Source organism: Podarcis pityusensis (genome assembly GCF_964106645.2).
Source record: "Podarcis pityusensis genome assembly, chromosome: 10".
Lineage (NCBI taxonomy): Eukaryota > Metazoa > Chordata > Lepidosauria > Squamata > Lacertidae > Podarcis > Podarcis pityusensis.
This window is the reverse complement of record NC_138035.1, coordinates 39,135,597-39,156,246: the sequence shown is the minus strand read 5'-3', so window position 1 is coordinate 39,156,246 and position 20,650 is coordinate 39,135,597. Positions and strand designations below refer to the sequence as shown.

General features: G+C 37.7%; 2 protein-coding genes across 13 annotated transcripts in view; one reads left to right on the top strand and one right to left on the bottom strand.

The window, feature by feature from the left end:
• RLIG1 (RNA 5'-phosphate and 3'-OH ligase 1) overlaps window positions 1-20,650 on the top strand; it is a 39,269-nt gene that overhangs the window by 9,560 nt on the left and 9,059 nt on the right. The window contains exon 8 of one of the 8 annotated variants that reach the window (XM_080971509.1): window positions 18,505-18,540. The exons of 3 other annotated variants lie outside the window; for them this stretch is intronic. In XM_080971509.1, the coding sequence (XP_080827635.1) occupies window positions 18,505-18,525 (21 nt within the window). In that variant the 3' untranslated portion in view covers window positions 18,526-18,540. Of the gene's footprint in view, window positions 1-5,262; window positions 5,344-6,243; window positions 6,454-14,690; window positions 14,784-15,429; window positions 15,487-18,504; window positions 18,541-20,650 lie in introns of those variants that run through there. 4 more of the 8 variants (XM_080971507.1, XM_080971504.1, XM_080971503.1 and 1 more) reach the window with 4 other exon arrangements.
• CEP290 (centrosomal protein 290) overlaps window positions 2-20,650 on the bottom strand; it is a 49,241-nt gene continuing 28,592 nt past the window's right edge. For all 5 annotated transcript variants that reach the window (XM_080971436.1, XM_080971435.1, XM_080971438.1 and 2 more), the window contains 20 exons: window positions 20,162-20,431; window positions 19,650-19,757; window positions 18,597-18,796; window positions 16,509-16,722; window positions 15,646-15,783; window positions 14,434-14,655; window positions 13,747-13,863; window positions 12,857-13,002; window positions 12,342-12,497; window positions 11,204-11,327; window positions 7,957-8,091; window positions 7,632-7,718; window positions 6,895-7,059; window positions 6,515-6,637; window positions 5,844-6,016; window positions 4,736-4,877; window positions 4,215-4,288; window positions 4,019-4,122; window positions 2,803-2,891; window positions 2-2,003 (listed from right to left, as the gene is read on the bottom strand). In XM_080971436.1, coding sequence (XP_080827562.1) covers window positions 1,815-2,003; window positions 2,803-2,891; window positions 4,019-4,122; window positions 4,215-4,288; window positions 4,736-4,877; window positions 5,844-6,016; window positions 6,515-6,637; window positions 6,895-7,059; window positions 7,632-7,718; window positions 7,957-8,091; window positions 11,204-11,327; window positions 12,342-12,497; window positions 12,857-13,002; window positions 13,747-13,863; window positions 14,434-14,655; window positions 15,646-15,783; window positions 16,509-16,722; window positions 18,597-18,796; window positions 19,650-19,757; window positions 20,162-20,431 — 2,976 coding nt within the window. In that variant the 3' untranslated portion in view covers window positions 2-1,814. The remainder of the gene's footprint in view (window positions 2,004-2,802; window positions 2,892-4,018; window positions 4,123-4,214; window positions 4,289-4,735; window positions 4,878-5,843; window positions 6,017-6,514; window positions 6,638-6,894; window positions 7,060-7,631; window positions 7,719-7,956; window positions 8,092-11,203; window positions 11,328-12,341; window positions 12,498-12,856; window positions 13,003-13,746; window positions 13,864-14,433; window positions 14,656-15,645; window positions 15,784-16,508; window positions 16,723-18,596; window positions 18,797-19,649; window positions 19,758-20,161; window positions 20,432-20,650) is intronic.

Sequence of the window (20,650 nt, the reverse complement as noted above, 5' to 3'; positions counted from 1 at the left end):
ATATATATATGTAGCCATCTGTGTGATTGTTCATTCCTTAGATAGGGGATGTCAAAAGGTTTCCATTGTTGAAATGCAATGTAAATAGTATTTAGGCAACACATGGCTCAGTGTGTACATGTATATATAACAAATACTGCTGCTTATTATGTAGCAGACAAGCCACAAATAAAAATCTATAAACTTTTGAGCAGTTTTTTTTTTTTTATTGTGTGGGAAACATACCTATTGAAGTGATGGTTACTGTCAGGGAACTGACATCGGAGCTAGAGGCGGAGGGAAGGCTCTCAAATGATGCTGGAGAAGGGCCCAGCAGGGAGAGAGGCAGCTCAGCAGATGGGGAAGCAAATCAGCGCAACACCAGGGATAAAGGGGGGGCAGATGGGGGAATCGGCGAGAGGGCTCCAGGACTCTTCACCGGACACCAGCGGGGAGAGCACGGGTCCTCCGCTACCCACGCCCTCCCTGCGCAGAAGACTTCTGCACAGGGAGAGTAGGAGGAGACTTGGCGTCAAACAACTTTTACGTTGGAAAAGGTTTAAGAAACGCCCACTGACGGATTCTGCTAGCGACTGAGGCAGCCACGAAGTGAAGGGCTGTCCAGACAAAGGTTTAACCAGGCAACATAGCCAGGAGAGGCGGCAACTTACGCACGAGCAACCCATACTCATTACAGTTACATACCTGAAATCATCTGCTTTTTGTTTTAAATTATTGTATAGTTTGTACATTCAGTTGTGGTAATGACTAATTTGTATGGGTGAATTTCTTCTAGCAACGTTTAACTGAAAAGCATATTTAAATTTTGCAACAGATCAAACTATAAAGTGAAAGAAAAATTTCCAAAAGGCTTTTTTAAAAAAAACACCAGAATGCTTTACTGTCAAACTTTTGAGGAGTAGAACATTATTCTTCACTAACTTAGGGTCAATTGAATAGCCTCGGGGTAGCTTTCTGTTTATATTTTATACTCTGCTACAAATACTGTAGCAAAAAATACTTGTGTGCATTAAATCAATTCTGAAGAGTTACTGTGTGCAAATTCATTGCTGCTTCCTCAAAAATACATACATGTAGTGATTTTGTTGTTTCCATATATTTTCAAAGGAGCAACATATATCTTATGAGTAATAAAAGTAAGATACATGTTTATATGTCATGGAATACAATGTTTGAGAAGCCACTGGCATTTGTTTTAAAATGTTTAAATTAATAAGATACATTTATTTTGAAATGCATTTGTTACAATACTACTGTACATTGTTTGCTTAAATTATGTCAGGGCAGCTTTACGTAAAGTCGCTTCTGATAATGAAACTAAAATTCAGTCATACTAATGGAACGCAAAAAATGAGAAGTAAACTTGTTTAGCAAGTTTGTATATATTTTATTAGATAAAGCCCATATTTCTGGACTGTCAGTTTTAGGGTAAATAAGCTTTAAACTGTTTGAATAATACACTAGTAATGAACAAATGTAGAAAAATAAATAATTTCTAAACTGCATTCAGTTTTATACCTTCACTGCAAACACATCAATGTAAGATCTATAAAAATATAATACTGACTATATAATAAATTAGCACAAAAAACAACAGTATAATAGTACTATACCTTTAGTCCTTACTTTTGCTTCTGTGTTTGCAGAAGTGAAAACAAGCAGTAGCTCATGGAGATGCTTGCTTTGGCAAGAGCTGAAACACATTTCTGAGAAAGTATAAAAAAAGCTTGTTTGACCCCTGACATAAGAAGGTTCTTGTTTTTTTTCTGTGCCAAGTCTCAGGTCTTCTTTAAAAACATTCTGTACTTTTTCATTTAATCAATAGAAATTCTGGCTGGAATATCTACCTGAACACCAAATTGTTCAGAAAGTGTTTTCAATTTCTCTTCCAAGAGAATATTTTTTTTAACTTCTTCATTATAGTTGTATTTTAGATCCTCAATTTCTTCAAAAAAGGATGGATCAAAGTGGTCCAGTTCATTTTTCAGCTTTCTGACTTCTTCCTAATGAGGAACAGCAAAAATGTCACACAATAAATCCTTACGCATTAAATCCTAACAATTTCATCTCAGATACATGTGCATTGTTTCATCTTTCGCTTGGGGCTTTGATGTAAAATGTAGGCCATAAACATAATGGGCACAATCCAGCCAAAGTTAAGTACTTTTAAATCCCAGAGATTCTAGTGGGGATGTAAGAATGTAGCTCTTTGCCCACTAAAATCAATGGGACACAGAAGTCTGACTAGCTCATGCTCTGAGTTTAAGAACATGGATGCAACTTTTCATTGTAGTAGAAGAGTGAATCTTCAGATGGGTCGTTTCTCTTCACTTTGCTAGGTAAGACTGTAGAAATACAGAAATGTATCTGTGGAAGAGAGCCTTGCCTTAGCTCCTATAGGCAAGCTCTGGGTTTGCTCTGCCATTTTCTCTGCTTGCTGGAACTTCATAGTCTTTCTTCTTGTTAGATCTACTCTCAAAACCCCAAAGCTTTGCACTTGGGACAGTTTCACTATTTTTTCCACAGAATTAGGTTAAAAATCTCTGGTGCTGCTGGCTTGTGCCTATACTGTTTAGTATCTTACCTTTGGGAATCTACAATCCAATATGGGGAAATTTCACCTGTCTTGAAAAGCTTGATAGGAAAGAGGTAACCTGTGAGTGGCAGGTGAAATATCTAGCAAGGAATGACTGTTAATAGCTTGCCTCAAATTGTGGGTAATGATAGCTAAAACACATTCTGAAAATCTTCTCAATAAACAGATACTTATCTGGAAGTAATTGGAATATTTACAACACTTACATGAAGTCGCTGCTGTTCTAAATCGGAGGTTTTCAACTGTGTTTTGAGGCTTGTTACCTCTGCCAGTAGTTTATAGTTTCCATCTTTCCCTAGGGATTCAAATGGAAGATTTTTCATATGTATGTGTGTGATGAAGATGCCTCAAAAGTTACAAATGAGCTAGAAAGTCTGTTCTCTACTGCTACAAAGTTAATAATTTACTGCAAACATTTACAGGCAGCTCCTCATTTACACACCTTTGATTTGCATGCGGTGCAAGGCACCTGGAAGTGGTACCCAGAAATGGGGAGCATCTGGTTAGCCAAGCTCTGCTGTCCCATACATGCCTGCTATGCCACCCCTGTGACTCCTGTGAGTGTAAGGGACAGCAGGCCTTGGTTGAGGACTCCTCTCCAGGGTGCTTCCATTTTACACGATTTCGCGTGTGCACGCGGGGCCCAGGAGAGGAACCCCCACGTAAATAGGGAGTCACCTTTACATTATTTACATAAGCATATTGTTCAGGCATCTTCAGACAAATAGTCTAACTGCTCGTGTGTTTACTAGGCTTGTACCACAGGCAGTTTGGCTTACTTTTTTTATACATGTAGATAATACTCATAGGTTTTAGATGCCAGTTAACAGCCTTATGTGCAACAGCTGTATAACCTCAGAGTACAGTAAAAACTACCACTACTTTCCAGTGTTCTGTTCTCATTTTCCTGAAACGTAATATTCTAAAGCTAATGTGATTTCCCTCAATAAATGTAAAGTTTCCAATACAAGTGGAGTAAATGAAGCCGTTTCATTGGCCCTGCCAGGTGAGTTACTAAAGTCCTTACATGACAATTCAAGATGAGTTTTATCATTAAATAAAACCGGGGAATCCCAGGTTTTGTAGAGCTTCACCTGAGTTACTTTGTGACAAAAAGTGGATATTCTGGGAGAATGGTTCTACAAAAACTTAGATACTGCTTACTGTAATTTACTTCACATTCAAAAAGCTATTAGTCAAAAGTCCTAAACCTTCCCTTGCTTGAGTGGAAGGCACTTTTGCTCACATACGTCTACCATTTCCTCCCTCTTTTAGCCTTCCACACTTCATTCAGCATTGTTCAGATATGTCCCTGATTGTAGGAAGTAGCTTTTCAGAAGGCTAGACAGCCCTGTTGTGTGAGTGAAGCTTCTTTATATTTAACTCTTTGGTAGGTTTGATCTGTAGTATTTTAAACGTTACCAGCTGCAAAGCCACCATCTTCCTTAACTTCAGTATGTTTTCGAGAACTCTCCACCTGGTAAGCTAACTCTGCCTTTTCCTTTTCCAAACGATCATTGGTTAATCTGCAACCGCATAAAACAGGACAAAGATCTAAATAGTCCTCAATATTTTTCCATGTAGATCTGTAGAAGAAACAAGCTTTTCTTCGCTTTACCTGAGAAGCTGAAGTTCTTTGGCAAGCCCTTGCTCTGTTTTGGCACCCTCAGGAAAGTATTTGAGAAGTTCAACCTTTACGTAGAAGAAAAAAAATACTTTTATTTTAACATTAGAAATTTCTAGGTCCTTGCCAGATTGCCTGTAGCAGAGCAAAGAACCCAGAAGACAAAGTTCAGCTCCTGTGCTGTCTGGGGTTGGGGTGGGAGTGTGATGTGCGGACAAGAACAGGTAGTGCATGCCTGACTCCAAAGGAAAGAAAAAGGTAAAAAGTAATGAATTAAAAAGCCTGCTGAAAATAAAACTATAAGGGACCCTTAAAAAACAACCCTGTTCTTTGTAATGCCAGAAGACGTGACACAAACAGAAGATGGTGCTATTCCAAATGCAAGGCCTTTCCTCTAGATGAGGAGAGGAAAGTACAGCATCCTAAACAAAAGGTAGATTGTGCATTAAAATTTTGCAAATAAAATATAAATTAAAGATGATTGGCAAATTACACCCAGAATCATGTTTACTTACCTGTTCTTTTAAGATTTCAATATATTTTTCATTTTTTTCTTCACTCTCTGTGGATTTTCGTAATGCCTGTTTAAGATCACTAATGGCTTGAGTTTTTTTGGCAATATCAGCTTCCATTTCTTTCATCTTATTTTCATACATTCTGAAAGAAAAAATTAAGATCTGTTCAAAACATTGTTTCTAGACGTTAGAATAAAACCTTAAGCTGCTATATCAAGGGAGTGCAGCAAAGAGGGATCATTTTACAAAACAGTATGGGAAAGATGTTTTATATGTCAAGCCTTGCTGATCTACAAATTATATTAAGGCACCACGCTTTACAAATTTTGCATTAAGGAACTTGCACAACGTGCATTTATTTTTCCATTAATATACAACGCAGAAACAATCAACTGATGAAATTCACAAGTGGGAGAAGATACAAATAAGGAGGGTGGGCAATTTTTTAGCCATTTCTCTTCAGTAAATATGAAACCAGCATGATGCTTTATCAATTTGGTGATGGTGGCTTTTTTTTTTTTAAAAAGGATACTTTCTCTCTTTCCAACATTGTTGCTCAAAGTTCAAAGAAAATACCTACAATATGAGCAGAAATCTATATGATGGTGAGTATTCATGAGCACACCATTTTCTATGGACCACTTGATGCCTGTTAGTTGCTGGGAATCTTGCAAAGTATCCTGGACTAGGCAGAGCCTTTGATATAGCCAAGGCGTTTATTATACTCCTTAACTGGAGTGCAAATTAAGGATAATTTAACTATCAAAAAGTCCCAAAGTATGTCCTCTTTTAACAAATGTGTGACGTGTGAATGGACCACAGAGACACTTAATAAAAATAAAAGCAATCTGAAATCAACTCACTCCTATTGCACACTATATTATTCACATTAGTCTAACAACAATCAGCAACTGTCCCAAACAGCATTTATACACTTTCCTAACTTGATTATGTATGACTGACTAAATAAGTATACCGTATACATGACTCAGGATCATATACTGGATATGTACAATTATTTTTTTTATTCTGAAAATAAGTCTCATTTATTGACAACAATGAGGAAAATAGACAAGCAAAGCTATCCAATTAATCTTTAAGTTCTTACCTTGTTATCACAATGGATTTCCCACCCTTGCCATCAGCTCCCTCAAGCTGCAGGTTTCTGCTTTCTGCCAAGCTTAACTTCCTTATGGTCTCTTCCAGTTCTGCAGTCAATTTCTCATTTATTATCTCAAGATTATTCTTTGCAATCCGCAGCTTCTCTGAATTCTCTGCTTCCTATTGACCAACAAAAATCCCCCCAAGAATATTGCATGCATTGAACTGCTTCAGATGGAATTTTTCAAGAAAGGGTACACCTATACCTTATGTCAGCTTAAGCACCGTTCAATTCAAACGAGTTGTTCATTATATCCGAAATGAGAAACTGTTTTAATACATGCTTACAGACCTAGATCTCAGAAACCATATTTCATTCCTGATTAGTAAATACAAAAACATATTAGCTTGTTTCAGATGTAATGAAGAACCGTGCTCTGAATAAAACAAGTGTGGAAGCTGTTGTGCAAGGGAAGGGCAAAAGGAGAGTGTTAATTCCTACTTGCTATATACTATGCTTTAACATGCCAAGGTTTTTATGCCCCAAAGGATCCATTGTAACAAGGAATTTTAAAGAAGCTATATTAGATATTCTAAGCTAGAAGGCCTTTGTCTTTTGAGAGAAGAACTGAATGATAATAAGAATACTTCATGATATCAACGTTTTCACAGATGTACCTTTTTCAGCTCCTTCCGGATTCTCTCATTTTCAGCAATTATCTTTTCTGTGCCTTTAGTTTTCAGTTCATAGCGCATACTCAATTCCCCTCCAAGGTGAACTTTTAGTTTTTCCATTTCAGACTTAATTCAGAAATAAATAAAAAAGGGTATTGGTTATCTGTCATGTTGATATTGCTACAAACTGGAAAAAAGCACTGTGCCCATTTAAGTATATGAAAAAAACTCGCACCAATTTATAGACAGCTGTGTGTAATTCTTTAAAAATCACCAATAAGTTTAAAATGGAATCCTACACTGAGCTTTCCATGGATCTTATATACATTTAATTTTTATATTAACACACAAAATCATACGGCTTTCGAAAGGGAATATGTTACCTTTAAATATTCATTTTCTTGTTCAAGGCTGGCCAGTTTTTCATTGGAGACTACTCCAGGTGCTTTCTTAAGCTCTTCGTTTTCTCTCTGAACTCTCTCCACAACCTTTTTCATCAAACCAATTGTTTTCTCTAATTCTGGAATAGTTTTCCCACTTCTTCCAGACTATACAACAAAGAAGTATTTGTCATTTTCATGTCAAAGAACTCCAGAGTTATCAGACAGCACCAGTTCATTTTCATTTAGTTCTCACAGAATATTTAGCTTTTTCTGAAACATTAGTTATCAAGGGTTGGCAAGCTGGAATGGTGTTTTTGCAGGACCACCCTATCTATCTATCTATGGATGATAAACTTGGTCATGCAAAAGCCAAACGTTCCCTATAATCTTAATGCAATCAAGACAACTCAACACTTGGCTTGAAAGTTCTAGCCCTGAAACTCATCCATCCAGAGTCACATGCCCAAAAAAGTGCAGATAATTGCATTCCCTTTTTACTTACTTGGAAATTTCCCTTTCAGTTGCCACAGTGGCATTTTGTTCTCTAAGATAGCTCACTTTAATCCTGGGACTCAACATTCTTTGAAGCAGAGGCGTATGTGACTCCCAAAGTTAAACATTTCATATTGTTTTTTGTGTGAATAGTTAATAGCTATAAAATAAGTATGATTTAGGAAAAAGGAAACAAAATATTTGGTTTACACTTGTTCTTAAAATTCAAGCTCCACAATACATACCCCTCTGACATTGCCTAGCTTCCGCTCAGCTTCTGCCTTCTCTCGTTTCAGGAGCTCACACATTTCCTTTAAATCAGCTACTTGGTTCTAAAGAGAATAAAATAGTTTTACCCAGCTGAAAACTATACTCTAAAAATTATGCAGTTTACACTGAAAATAATTGATCAGAACCATTATTATCTAATGAATTTTTCTGTTTGGGGTAAATGAAGGTTATATATGTGACTTATCATATAAATGATTCATAATGAAAGGACTCATGAACCCCAAAGTATACACTGGCATTCCATGGCACCAGTCAACACACTGCATGTAAAAAATATACCTTTAATCTTGGCAAATCTTTGTTAGCCTGTTCCAGCTGGAATCGTAATTCCATATTTTCAGATGATAGCATTAGGTTCTCCTTTTGAAGCTCTTGCTCTTTTTGATACTGATCATCTGATCCTAATCCTGATGTCTTAGCAAGCAGAAAAGGAGAAAGATTAGTGTCAAAATGCTGAATATTTGCATTGTTTCGCTTGACAAATAGCAATGCAATTGTAACATTCTGGTAAATGCCTGATCAGTTTACCCATAACATTTTTGTCTTTGGGTTGGTCACTGATATATGGTGTCTGATACAACACTTGTCAAAAAGAAATGTTGCTCACTGTTAAGGCTTTAAAGGGACTAGCAGTTTGAATTGTGTTTTGAAATGGACTAGAAGCCATTTCCAAGAACATTCGCAGTGAGCAGAACTAACAGCAGCTGTCACATACAAATGATGCATTAGTGAATCCTGGGTCCTATTCACTCGATAATTCTGTGAGTACTGTTCCACTGAATTCAACCAGAATTTAACAGTAATATTTGATTTGAGCTCAACTCACTGCAACACCTGCCATGGTTCTGTTATGAAAATATTATCTACTTTGTACAACTAGCCACTATGCACAGAACTGTATGTTAATATGCTGCTCAGGGTGGCAAATAACTACTTGTAGTATTCTATGCACAAATAGCAAATAAATTCAAGCCCTATTTGGGTGCACATGCAACACATGGAAGGTGGTAAGGCAGGTGGCAGGGATGCAACAGCGATATCAAGGCTAGATGTTTGGGCCCCTTCCGACTCTCCCCCCCCCCAGTGACTAATCACATGAGGGGGCCCTTTTCCAACTCTACAATTCTATGACTGAACATATAGGGCTTGAACAAGCAACAGCAACAAGACACATTCACAATGAACCATAAACAATGCTCAGGATATATGCTGGAATGTTTCTGTTGTAGAAGTACAAGCTCATATTTTAGTACAATTTTTTTACATTTCATTCACCGTCCTGGATGTTGTGGCAGCCTATTTCATCCTATGCACTTGTATTCTAGAGCAAAAAGCCTTAGGTGTGGATAGTTACTATGATGGTGCTGTAGGTTAAACTAGGAAATGGGGTTTCGGGTCACACTACATGACATACTTCAAGCAGGATCAGCTACACAAAGGATTGGTAAAGGGGAAAAGCAGGGAGTTCTTGTTTTTGGCAAACCTGAGGAACTTCACAAAACTCTGGAATCAGGTCAGCCCTCTCTTGCTCAGTTTGATGGCTCTCACAGGCATCTTCTACTATGATCTCATCATTATTTTTTTCAATTTCTGTATCGGAATCGCTGGGCTGATTAGCAGCTTCCTCCAAGTTAGGCTGAATGGAGCTCTTTCCATCAGGACAAGATTCATGCCCTGTTGCTTTTTCTTGTTCATCTTCACCACATTCATCTTCATCACCACCACCACCACTGCCACTAGAATGCTTGCAAGTTTCTTCTGTTTCTCCTTTGGTTATTTCACATTCTTGGTCAATTTTCTCTTCTTCAGCAGAAGCATTTTTCTGTTCTGCATTCTCTTCAATGGAACTCGTTTTCTGAGAGCTGCTCTTTTTACCTTCTGATGCTGCCTCTAAATCCACTCGATTTCCCCCATTTTCAAAGTGCTGTTCTGGAATGCCATTGACAGCAACACCTTTGGCAGCCTGATGGGATTCGTCTGTAATATGTGTCCCCTCATTGTCCCCATCATCATCTATGTTAGTCATATCATCAAAAGCTTGGTGTCTTGACTTGGTGTTGCCTAACAGAGTCCTCTTAGGCAGGTATTTCAGATGTTTGTGCTTAGTGAATTTGTTAGTAGTAAGTGAAGTATTAGCCAATGCAGCTGTCTCACATGGAGAACTCTGATACAGAAGAAAGAGGTAATGTTGCATAGAAAGAAAAGTAGTAGATAGTAAAGGAAGGATGGCACCTATTCACCTATTCACTTAATCGGAATATAGCTTAACTGCAACAAGAAACAAGATGCAAATCAGGATGATGTGAACTCGTTCAGTACATCAATTTTACCTGGTTTCAGTTCTCTAAAGCTTAATTCACCCTCTGCTTCCACTTGTCTCTAAACTAAGCTGCCATATTCAAATAAAAAAAAGAATTGCTTTTCCTGTCCTTAAATCTAACAGAACTTTGTGGCCCAAACTTTCTGTTTTTAACCAGTCAGATGCTCTTGGTAGGTACTTCACTATTTGTCCCCGCATCTAATACTCTGATGCAGACTGCCTCTGGAGACTGAAGGTTCCATTTAGTCGTAACAAAAGAGCCACTAAACAGACCTTTGAGTTTGTCTAATTATTTTTCAAATTATCCAAGCTAGCAATTATCACTGTATTGCAGTAATGACTACTATAAGCAGACCACAAGTTGTTTGAAGAAGTATTTTCTTTTGTCTTTCTTGAATACACTGCCACATCAGCAATTTAACTGTACAACCTTGAATTATAACATTATGAAGGAAGATAAAATTTTCATAATTTATTTTTTTTCATAACGTTAACAAGTTTTTAAAATCAGTATCATACTCTCTTTAGCCTTCTTTTTGAACTTAAAAGCTCCAAACATTTTAACCTTTCTTAAGGTGCGAGTTGGGTACAACCCCTGATCGTTTAGTGCTCTTTTCTAGTTCTTGAAATAGCAAGGTTAAAACTGCACAATATGTGCTTGCATCATAACATAAGGATACACTGACATTGATTTTATATCCTTTCCCTAAAATGTGCCTTACTCTGAATTTGCATTTTTCACTTCCACTAAGTTCATACCTTTAAGTGGGGGCATTCAGATGTTACTAAGTTCAGTGTATCTCTCTAGTGGAGATGGAATTGAAATTCCCTTTTTATCTAAGCCTGCTCAGGCAGTAATTCTTCCCCCATTACAGGACCTTATATGCTTTCTCATCACCTCTCAAGACAGGCATTGGTGCTTCAATCTTCTCACTGCAGTCCTTGCAATATAAAATCTGAAGGTTCTCCTAATGTTACTACAATGCTATCATTACAAAACAACCAGGTACAGACCCATTGGTGTTCAGAATTACAAAGCTTTAAGTACCCGGTTTCTGCAGCACTTGCACAGGCATTAAAATTCTCATCAGCTGAGATAAAGAACAGAAACAACACAGCTTACACAATAAAGGCTACAAGTTGAATGTATACACACACACACACACACGGTTGCATAATTCAAGTAATAAGAATGGATTAACCTACCGAAGGTCTTGAAAAAGTGTCTCTGGAAAGCTGTTTCTCCAATACAAGAAGCTTTTCTTGTAGGTATCTGTTTTTTAAGTGTAAATCTTCCACAACAGAATCTCGAGGGACAGCATACTGTGTCCTGCATAAAAAGCATGTGAGATTGCAGAACCAGTGCATGACTTGACATACGATTTACATTTTTATAATTATTCTACGTAAACATGGGTAAAGATGAGTAGCATTAGATATGCACCAGCTTTCCTATAATGCACATGCTATCCTACAGCATTACATAAAATATATTTATCCACACACATATTGATCTGGTTCAGGTGCAATGCTAAACTATGCTTTAGTTTTACATGCATAACTCTCAGACTTGTACACTACCCATTCCCCTCTCCTCCTCCAACATGACCATGAACAATTGATCAGAAGGTTTCACATCCATTTTCAATTAACCACGATTAATCATTTCATCAGAACTCCTAAAAATACATATTTCTGCACTGAACTTGTTAATAAGAGGGTGCCACAGAAAACTTTAATCCTCTTTTAAGAAATACCTGTTTGTGAAAAAGCAGCATTCCTTTCTAAAATATCGAGTTGCCTAATTTGAACATAAAGCTAACCCATAGCTGTTCAGCTAAAGTATGGTTTTTCTGAAAATCTGAACCCAGCTTACTACTTTACCCATATTTGTTTCTGCCAACAAACCATATTGTGAAGCCACAATTGGTTATTGGGTTACAATGATTTGGAGTAACGCCCAAACCCCAAAGCTGTGCTTGACCATGGTTTGTTGAGCCAACTCACCCCAACCACTCACCAAGCTACAGTCATGAGGCAAGAACAACTGGAAAGCAAACTAAGCTTTAGAAAAATAAGCTGTGGCTTGTTTGCCTGTCTGCTTCTTGAACAAAACCATGGTTAAAACAAACAAGTATCCAGCATTGTGTGTACATTAAGACTAACTAATGTAATTTTTTAATGCCGTGCTTGTATTAATTCCTCAAAATGGTTAAATTGTTCAGCTTCCAGGAACAGTGCTCTCTTGAAATGTGCTTAATATAATAAATCAAAAGTGCCTATTTAGAAAAGACCACAAAAAACAGAGCACTCTTAATTTCACTTTTTTTGTAGTATTTCTTACTTTAGGTGAACAATCTCATTCTCCAAATCTATATTTCGTTTTCGTAGCTCTTCCAGCTCTCTCTCTGATTCAGAGGCTCGTACTCCTACAACCTGATCAACAGTAACACCACAGCTCTTGAGTTTCTTCTGCAAAGCAATTTTTTCTTTATCCGCCCTGTAGTATTCAATGGATTTTCATTAATATAATGGTATATTTGCTTCCATACAAAATAACATTTGAAGATTAATTGGTCTGCTTAATCTGATGCATGCCTACTCAGAAATCATTCCTACTCAGTTGAATGAGATTCCCTCTCAGGAAATGTGTACAGGATTGCAGCCCTACTTGAGGAAGTTTTTTCCAGGAGTACCTACAATTAGGAGATCTAGAAAACTGTGCCAATGGACTACATTTGAGAAAGTGCTGTCTGCAGCCCTATAGACATACAATACACTACTATAGCACCATGTCCTTGATCAGTGAATAGTGGTATGTCATATGGCTGTGAGTTTTGTTAATTAAAGTAAGCTTACTTTGAAAAAAGTTCCTTTACTGTGTTTAACTGTTTGGCTAAGGACTCTACTTCCTTCTCCTTTTCTTTCAGTTTGTTCCTCATTCCTTCCATTTTCATCTGCCATTTCTTACTTTCCTCCCATCTAATTAATTCTTCCTTAGAGCTCTGCAAAATGACCAAAAACAAAAATGTAAAGTTCTCCAATTTTATTTCTAAAGAGTGAAAACATCCATATTTAAGTCTGCTTATTTTTCTTTAATAAATGCATGCATAAATGTTTGATCTGCTGCTTTTTCTATCCTCTTCACTGTGGAATCGAGATCCCTTTTTGGACAGACAGGACCAATCATGCTATCTGACCATTCATTCATTCATTCATTTGCATTCTGCCTTTGGGGGCACAGCCTACCCAAGAAGCCTTGCAATATCAAAACAGTACAAAACACATCACACATACAACCTAGCATTAACAATGATCTAAAACAGGGGTAGGCAACCTAAGGCCTGTGGGCTGGATGTGGCCCAGTTGCCTTCTCAATCCGGCCCACAGACGGTCCAGGAATCACGTGTTTTTACATGAGTAGAAAGTGTCCTTTTATTTAAAATGCATCTCTGGGTTATTTGTGGGGAATAGGAATTTGTTCATTACCCCCCCCCCCAAAAAAAAATATAGTCTGGCCCACCACATGGGCTGAGGGATGGTGGACCGGCCCACGGCTGAAAAAGGTTGCTGACCCCTGAGCTAAAACAAAACTTTAACCACCACTACCCCAACCCTGCCCACAAAGTATTGCATTCATAACAAAGCAAAGGAGTCATTATAATGCAACCCCCCCCCCAAAAAAAAACCCAACATGACAGTGAGAAATGATGTAAGCTAAATTTATTTTAGTCATGCATCTCTCATACCTTGTCCTCTCTCGGGGTTTTCATTTCTGACTCATCACTCTTCTTTCCTAGTTCACTTTCCAACTTCTTAATTTTTCTTTGAAGTTCCTCTATCAGGCTTTGGTCATCAGCTTTTCCCTGAAAAATTGGGAAAAGTTTAAACTAACTTTAATTGCCATGCATCATGACTGTGGACATTGGGAACATCTGCACAACCAGATGCGATATGCAAACTCCATTGAAATAATGCAAAATACACAGTGGCTGTCTTTTCTGGATTATGCTCTTAATTAGAGAAGCACTGGCTCTAAGAAATGATTATATATATTACACACACACACATTAAGGGAAAATGCAAGCGTTCTACACATGCAAATATTCTTCATTCAAATAACCAAGTTTAATGCTTCAAGTATATAAATAAGATTATAATTAAGATTTAAATCAGACACAAGCACAGATACATAGATAAGTTGGCTGATTTGCACTTAATCATAGTTGCCAGGTTTTTATTTATTCAATTCATTTAAATATTGCAAACTCAGATAAATATATATGCAATGTAAAAAATTCTCAATTAGAACCGAAACAATGTTCAGATGATTTGCTGCAGTGCAAAACCAGCCAACCAGTGACTCAAGAAATATGCAATTTATTTGTATGCTACCAAAACAATGTTCTTTGTTTTATAATTCAAAATATATTTACCTGAATTGCATTGGTTAGCCTTTTAATCCTCTTTTTCAGTTCTTCATTTTCCTTTTCCATCTCTTCTTTCTCCCTTAGAAATTTAGTGTGGGCTTTAACTTTTTTCTGAAGCTCATGATTTAAATCATCCACCTCATCTAGTAATGAATTCTCTTTATTTTTGCTTAGCTTGAGGGCATCTTTAAGTTTTGAAAGTTGGTCATTTAAATCTTCTAACTGAATCTAAGAAAATATTTTTGTATGATATATTATTTCAGGACTGCCAAAAAATGAACAATGAACAAAGAAAAATGAAGAAAGAAACAAATGACAATGCATGCCATCTCAGACAATAAACATCTTTGCTAATATTGGGTGATATCATGGTCAATTAAACCCAGAACGGATCCACTGAAAACAACTTACAAGTCAAATGATCTCTATTTGTTTACTCTGAATGTGACTAATCTTAGATATCACCTACTAAAAACACAGTTCTAAAAGGAGAGATCCTTTTTTTCTTAACCACACCAAATACTCAGTTGCATTAAGACTCTATACTGCTGGATTCAACATCAAAAGCTGGGGCCGTTGGTGCATCAAGCCCAGTATGATCAATTCTTCTAGGCAGCACCTGTCTTTTGGAAAGTTACAAACTGAAATAATTTTAGTGGAAATGCTAGAGGTACAATCTAGAAATATATGTATGCAAAAGGACTTGGTTCATCACATAGCAGCCCTATTACCACATAGTAAGTAAATGCTGAAATGTAAGCCTAAATTCAGCCACTTTTTCTAAACACCAATAAAGTATTATGATGTATCCATTTATTGTTCTTCTAGGAAAGAAACCATGCAAAACCATGGGTAGTATCCCATACATCTTGCAATCCATGTGCCAGGTTTCAAGGAAGCACAAGTCTGTTTTTTTTGTGGAATAGACTACGATTACAGACACATTATCAGTGTACCTTGATCAAAGTAATATGGAACACCGTTTCATTCAATTTTATGCAGGAGGCCCACACACAATGTGGTGAAATTAACAGAAACTGCTAAGTAGTAGTGTCTGGGAAAGTGCATCATGGGGCTTTTAACACTCAAAAGTACTATTTGAGGACTGGAAGATACAGCAGCGTATTGGTGTCTGTAATGCTCACAGTGACATCTATCCGCTCTGGTGTTCTGCTTTCACATCAGGCCAATATAGGTAAGACTTCACTTCCTGCTCACCCTCAGTTCCTTTGTTTGCTTGTCAACGATCTGTTGAACGTTCATGTGTGCCTCTTTTTGTGATGCTACAGAAATAATCTGTTGTTCTGCAGCAGCTGTCATTTCTGCTCGGAGCTCCAGAAGTGCTTTACTCAAAGCCTGAAAAATATTTATCAATCTTAAAAATGATAAATTTGATGAAAAACAATAAACACAAATACTTATAACATCTAGGTCAAAATTTTGCAGTTATATGCCTATGTGCTTTGCTGGACAGCTGAAGAAAGCAAGCAACAGGGATAAAAAACAGGAATAAGATATATGTCTATGACACAAAGTGGGAAAAAGTTAACAGTACATAGAGTTAATATTAGGTTTAAATAATAAAGTAGCCTAATATTCAACAAGCTCTCTGCTTAATATATTGCCATCATTTCTGGTGGCAGTTAACATAAGGCAGTAAGAAGAGCCATGCTGGTTCAGACCAGTGGCTCATCCAGTTGGGGTAACCCAGTCAGATTGGGGGGGGGGGTTACAAATAATAATAATAATTGTTCAACATCCTGTTCTCACAGTGGGAAACCCACAAGCGGGATTTGAGCACAAGAGTATTCTCCCCTCCTGTGCTTTCCAGCAACTGGTTAAGTGTTTGGCGTGAAGTTGAGCCCACGACATTCAAAAAGTTATAGAATTCAAGCCAATGCTTCCTCAATTAATTCTTTATTGTTCTTATTTCACAAAAGTGTCTAAAATATACTAGACACTATATGTAAGAAAAATGAGTAGGTCCCTGCAGAGAGACTCACAATAAAAAAGGTGAAATAATTCTGGTTTGTTAGAGAAAATAAGCTGGTTTACACCCAATTACTAGTTTCCATGCTTACCTTCTGCTGCTTCTCTTTTAAGGCTAGCTGATTCTTCAGCCGTTCCACTAGATTTTTCATTGTAGTTGTTGGAGCTCTATTATTTGCTTCTCTTTGGGCCTCCAGCTCCAGTTTTGCATTCAGTAATTCTTTCTCCATCTGTGACAACAAACTTCTTAGCTCATCCACTTCATCTTTCAATTTTTTCACTTCAGCTGCATGCTTCTCTTCAAGCCTAGCAGAGCAAAATAATAAATAATAATGACATCCATTGGCAAAATTGAGCGAGTTCCAGATGGACTAACTAGGCTGAAGTATTGCATCGTTTCGATTATAATTATACATTATTCCCAACAGCAGCCTAGAGGAGCAACACACTGTCAAACTGTCTTTGTGATAAGCAAAGTCAGCTGTGTTCTCTCATTTATTTTCTTCATAGCTCATTAACAAACAAATGTCCTCACTTTATTTCACCTCGTGGCTCAAAAATCTACTGTTCAAAACATATGCTTGGGAGGAGAATCATCAGGGTAGTCCATGCCACCACCCACAGCATAAAAATCCTGAGAGCTCTGCCAGATGTCTGCTTGTTAAGTTTGAATGGGGTTTATCAAAGCTGAATCTAATGCATGTGACCCAGAAATGAGGAAACTGTGGCTATTCAGATCTTGTGGGACTCCGTTTCCATCAGCCCCATACAGCGAAGCCAATGGCCAAGGAGAATGAGAACTGTTGTCCAGCAATATCTAGAAGGTAATGGGTTTTCCATCCAACTGTACATTGATTCTGTGATGACTGCAGAGACCAGTGAATGGATTCCAACTGACCAAACCTTCCAGTAATTTGAAGGCAAGTAGTTACAAAAAGTAGGGACGCGGGTGGCGCTGTGGGTAAAAGCCTCAGCGCCTAGGACTTGCCAATTGTCAGGTCGGCGGTTCGAATCCCCGCAGCGGGGTGCGCTCCCGTCGTTCAGTCCCAGCGCCTGCCAACCTAGCAGTTTGAAAGCACCTTCGGGTGCAAGTAGATAAATAGGGACCGCTTACCAGCGGGAAGGTAAACAGTGTTCCGTGTGCTGCGCTGGCTCGCCAGATGCAGCTTGTCACGCTGGCCACGTGACCTGGAAGTGTCTGCGGACAGTGCTGACTCCCGGCCTATAGAGTGAGATGAGCGCACAACCCTAGAGTCTGGCAAGACTGGCCCGTACGGGCAGGGGTACCTTTACCTTTTTTAGTTACAATCCAGTCATGTATACCTAAATCGAATTTGGGGGGAAAGACACTATATAACAACCGCAGTGACAAGAGGTTAATTATGGAGGGAAGGATACTGTCTACATAATGCTTATTCCAGAGCAATGAAGCTGAACTAAATAGGACTACAGGCTATGGACTACAACCAATTTTATTCTTTTAACGAAATCCTATAAAAACCAAAGGGTGGTATATAACGAAGCAGTTCCACTAGGCCAAGCAATGAAACTTATTCTCCCTCTCCTCTCCCTATGCGGTCCATAAATATGTTCTGGGGTTCCCCCAGAGCAGGTTGGGGGGCCTGGTGGGAGAGGAAGCTCCATAGTTCAGCCAAAAGGGCTTGTGAAAGAAGAACTGTTAGTTGGATACTGCCCAATGAACTGATCTTTTCAACATACCTTTTAAAGATATTATTACTATTATTATTGTTGTTATTATTATTATTATTTGAATTTATATACCCCCATATACCCAGAGGTCTTAGGGAGGTTCACATAAAAAGATAACAGTATATAAAATAAAAATAAAAGCAATAACCCAATAATACGCCCCCCCCACCCCAGGTCAAAGAGCCACATTTTAAAAGGGTATGAGATGTTGATCAGGTCAACCAAAAGCCTGCTTAAAAAGGAACCTTTTTGCCTGGTGCCTAAAGGAGTATAATGAAGTACTCCTGAAAACAAAAATAACCCATTATTTTAATATAATGATAATGAGCTCTATGTTTAAGCTGAATGCTTAACTCTACGATTATTTATATATTTTAGCCAAGGTTTTCTAAAGATTAATGAAACATGACGACTCTCAAGATCTCAGCAGGACATTTACAGAATGAAGTATAATTCTAATCTACACTTACTGGACCCTGATGTTATCAAATTCCTTGATTTTTGCCAAAGTAATCTGCTTTTGCTTCTGCAATTCGGACGATGTTTTCTTTAATTTGTTCAGAAGGGATGCAAGGGAACTGTCCTGTTCTGCTACAGTTTGCTCCATCTCTGCCAGACGAATTAAATGTTTATTTGCTGGGACAGCTAAAGATGGCTTTTTCACCAACTCCTGTGGAACAAAACAGGTTATCTAATGAATAAATATTCCATTGTTTGTTTGATATTACTGTTTAACTCATATCCTGGATGTAATGCATAAGCTAAGATGCATGATATATTTGCATCTTAACTAAGTTGAGGTACTGTATGGCTCATTTGCCCTTATTTAGCTGGTAAATTCTTGCAATATAACCATGTTTTTCATTTGCATGCCGTGAAGCCCTATCAATAGCTTGTCTAAAAATAGCGTTTTACAAAAATTCCTAAAAATGGTTTCCAGAAATCCTTTTTATTACCAGTGTGTTTTATTACTTTTCTATCATCAGGAATGCAGTACACTATGGCACTGATGATATCATAAGAAAGGCACCTTTGTTGGTTTAAACATTGGGCCACGGTCACAGGATATGAAGTCATCACTGCAAATTTGGGGTCCAGATCCTTAAGAGCTTTATATGTCAACTCGTCACTAATGGTGCCCCAAAGGCTGCAGAAAGTCAGTGGAAGCCTGATGGAACTCAATGGCTGGATCCCAAGGTCTCCTGATGTGAGCAGACATTGATTCAGCTCACTCAATGGGTGGGACAGTGATCTGCGTTGACTTCCCACTCCATATGCATTTCTCTTTAAAAACAACAAACATAAAAATAATTCCCAAGGTTGTCTCCAACCCATGGGACCAGTGTTTTGACAGTGGGGTGGGCAGCTGAAAAGAGACAGCTTCCACAAAGTACTTTACATCTGAACTTTGCTGGATCCAAGCCAAAAAGGATAAGAAATCACCATATTTCAATTCTGTCCCCATCTTATCTTTATTCCCCAAATCCTCAAATGCATAAATCATGAATAAAACTTAAACTTACTAATGCAGTTTGCTTGAATTTGTTAAAAGAACTGTCAGCATGTAAATCTAACTTTTGATGTAGCACTCTGAGGTCGTCTTCATGTTTCTTTGCAATTTCCTCTTGTTCCTAAATAGTGCAAAAAATATATATTTGTTTCTGTGTCCATTCTATTCTACAAAAATTTCAAATAGTTAATCTTATCACGCTAAATGCAAAAGAAACTGAAAAGGATGTCCACAACAAAAGGTAATACTATTCAAGTTTTCCAAACACAGAAGTCACTTTTAACTCCCTTTACTTCCTTATGCTACATATTCAGGACTTTTCCGCATGAATGGCACTCAAAATAATGCAGTCCCAAGTCATGTTGGAAACACCAATTCACACAAATGGCACCTCTGTGCCACCACTGCCCAGTTCATATGGTCCTGCATTTCATTCATTCATTTAAAAAATTCTACAAAGCCCTTCAATTCAAAATTTCCAGGGCTTTTTACAATAACAGCTCATGCATTTTGTATTGTAAATACCTCTCTTGCTTTGGCCAAAAGATGTTGGTACTTTTTCAACACTTCCTCTTTTTGATTTAATCTTGCTTGCATATTTGCAATTGTCTGGTGTGCAATTTTCAGAGCACGAGGAGAGGCAGCAGAGTCCTCTTCTTTTGGTCCAAGCTCTGCTATTATTTTCTCTCTCTCTGATGATGCTGGCAATCGAAGTCTCAGTTCATTTATGATCCTGTCTCTAGATAAGATACTTTGCTCCACTTTCCACAAAGCAGCTTCTTTTTCTTTCAGTTTCTGTAATAAAATAAATTTCTGTTACCAAAAATGACAAAAAATAATTGAGAGGATTTCTTCTTCTTTTTTCAACATGGAGAAAAGAGTGGGGAAATAAAGGCAAGTGGGGAGCTGTGAAAAACAAGTGGTGGGGGCAGGACCAGAATAGATAGATAGATAGATAGATGATATATTATTCATTTTTAGGTCAACAGAACTAGACAACCAACAAAGAACATC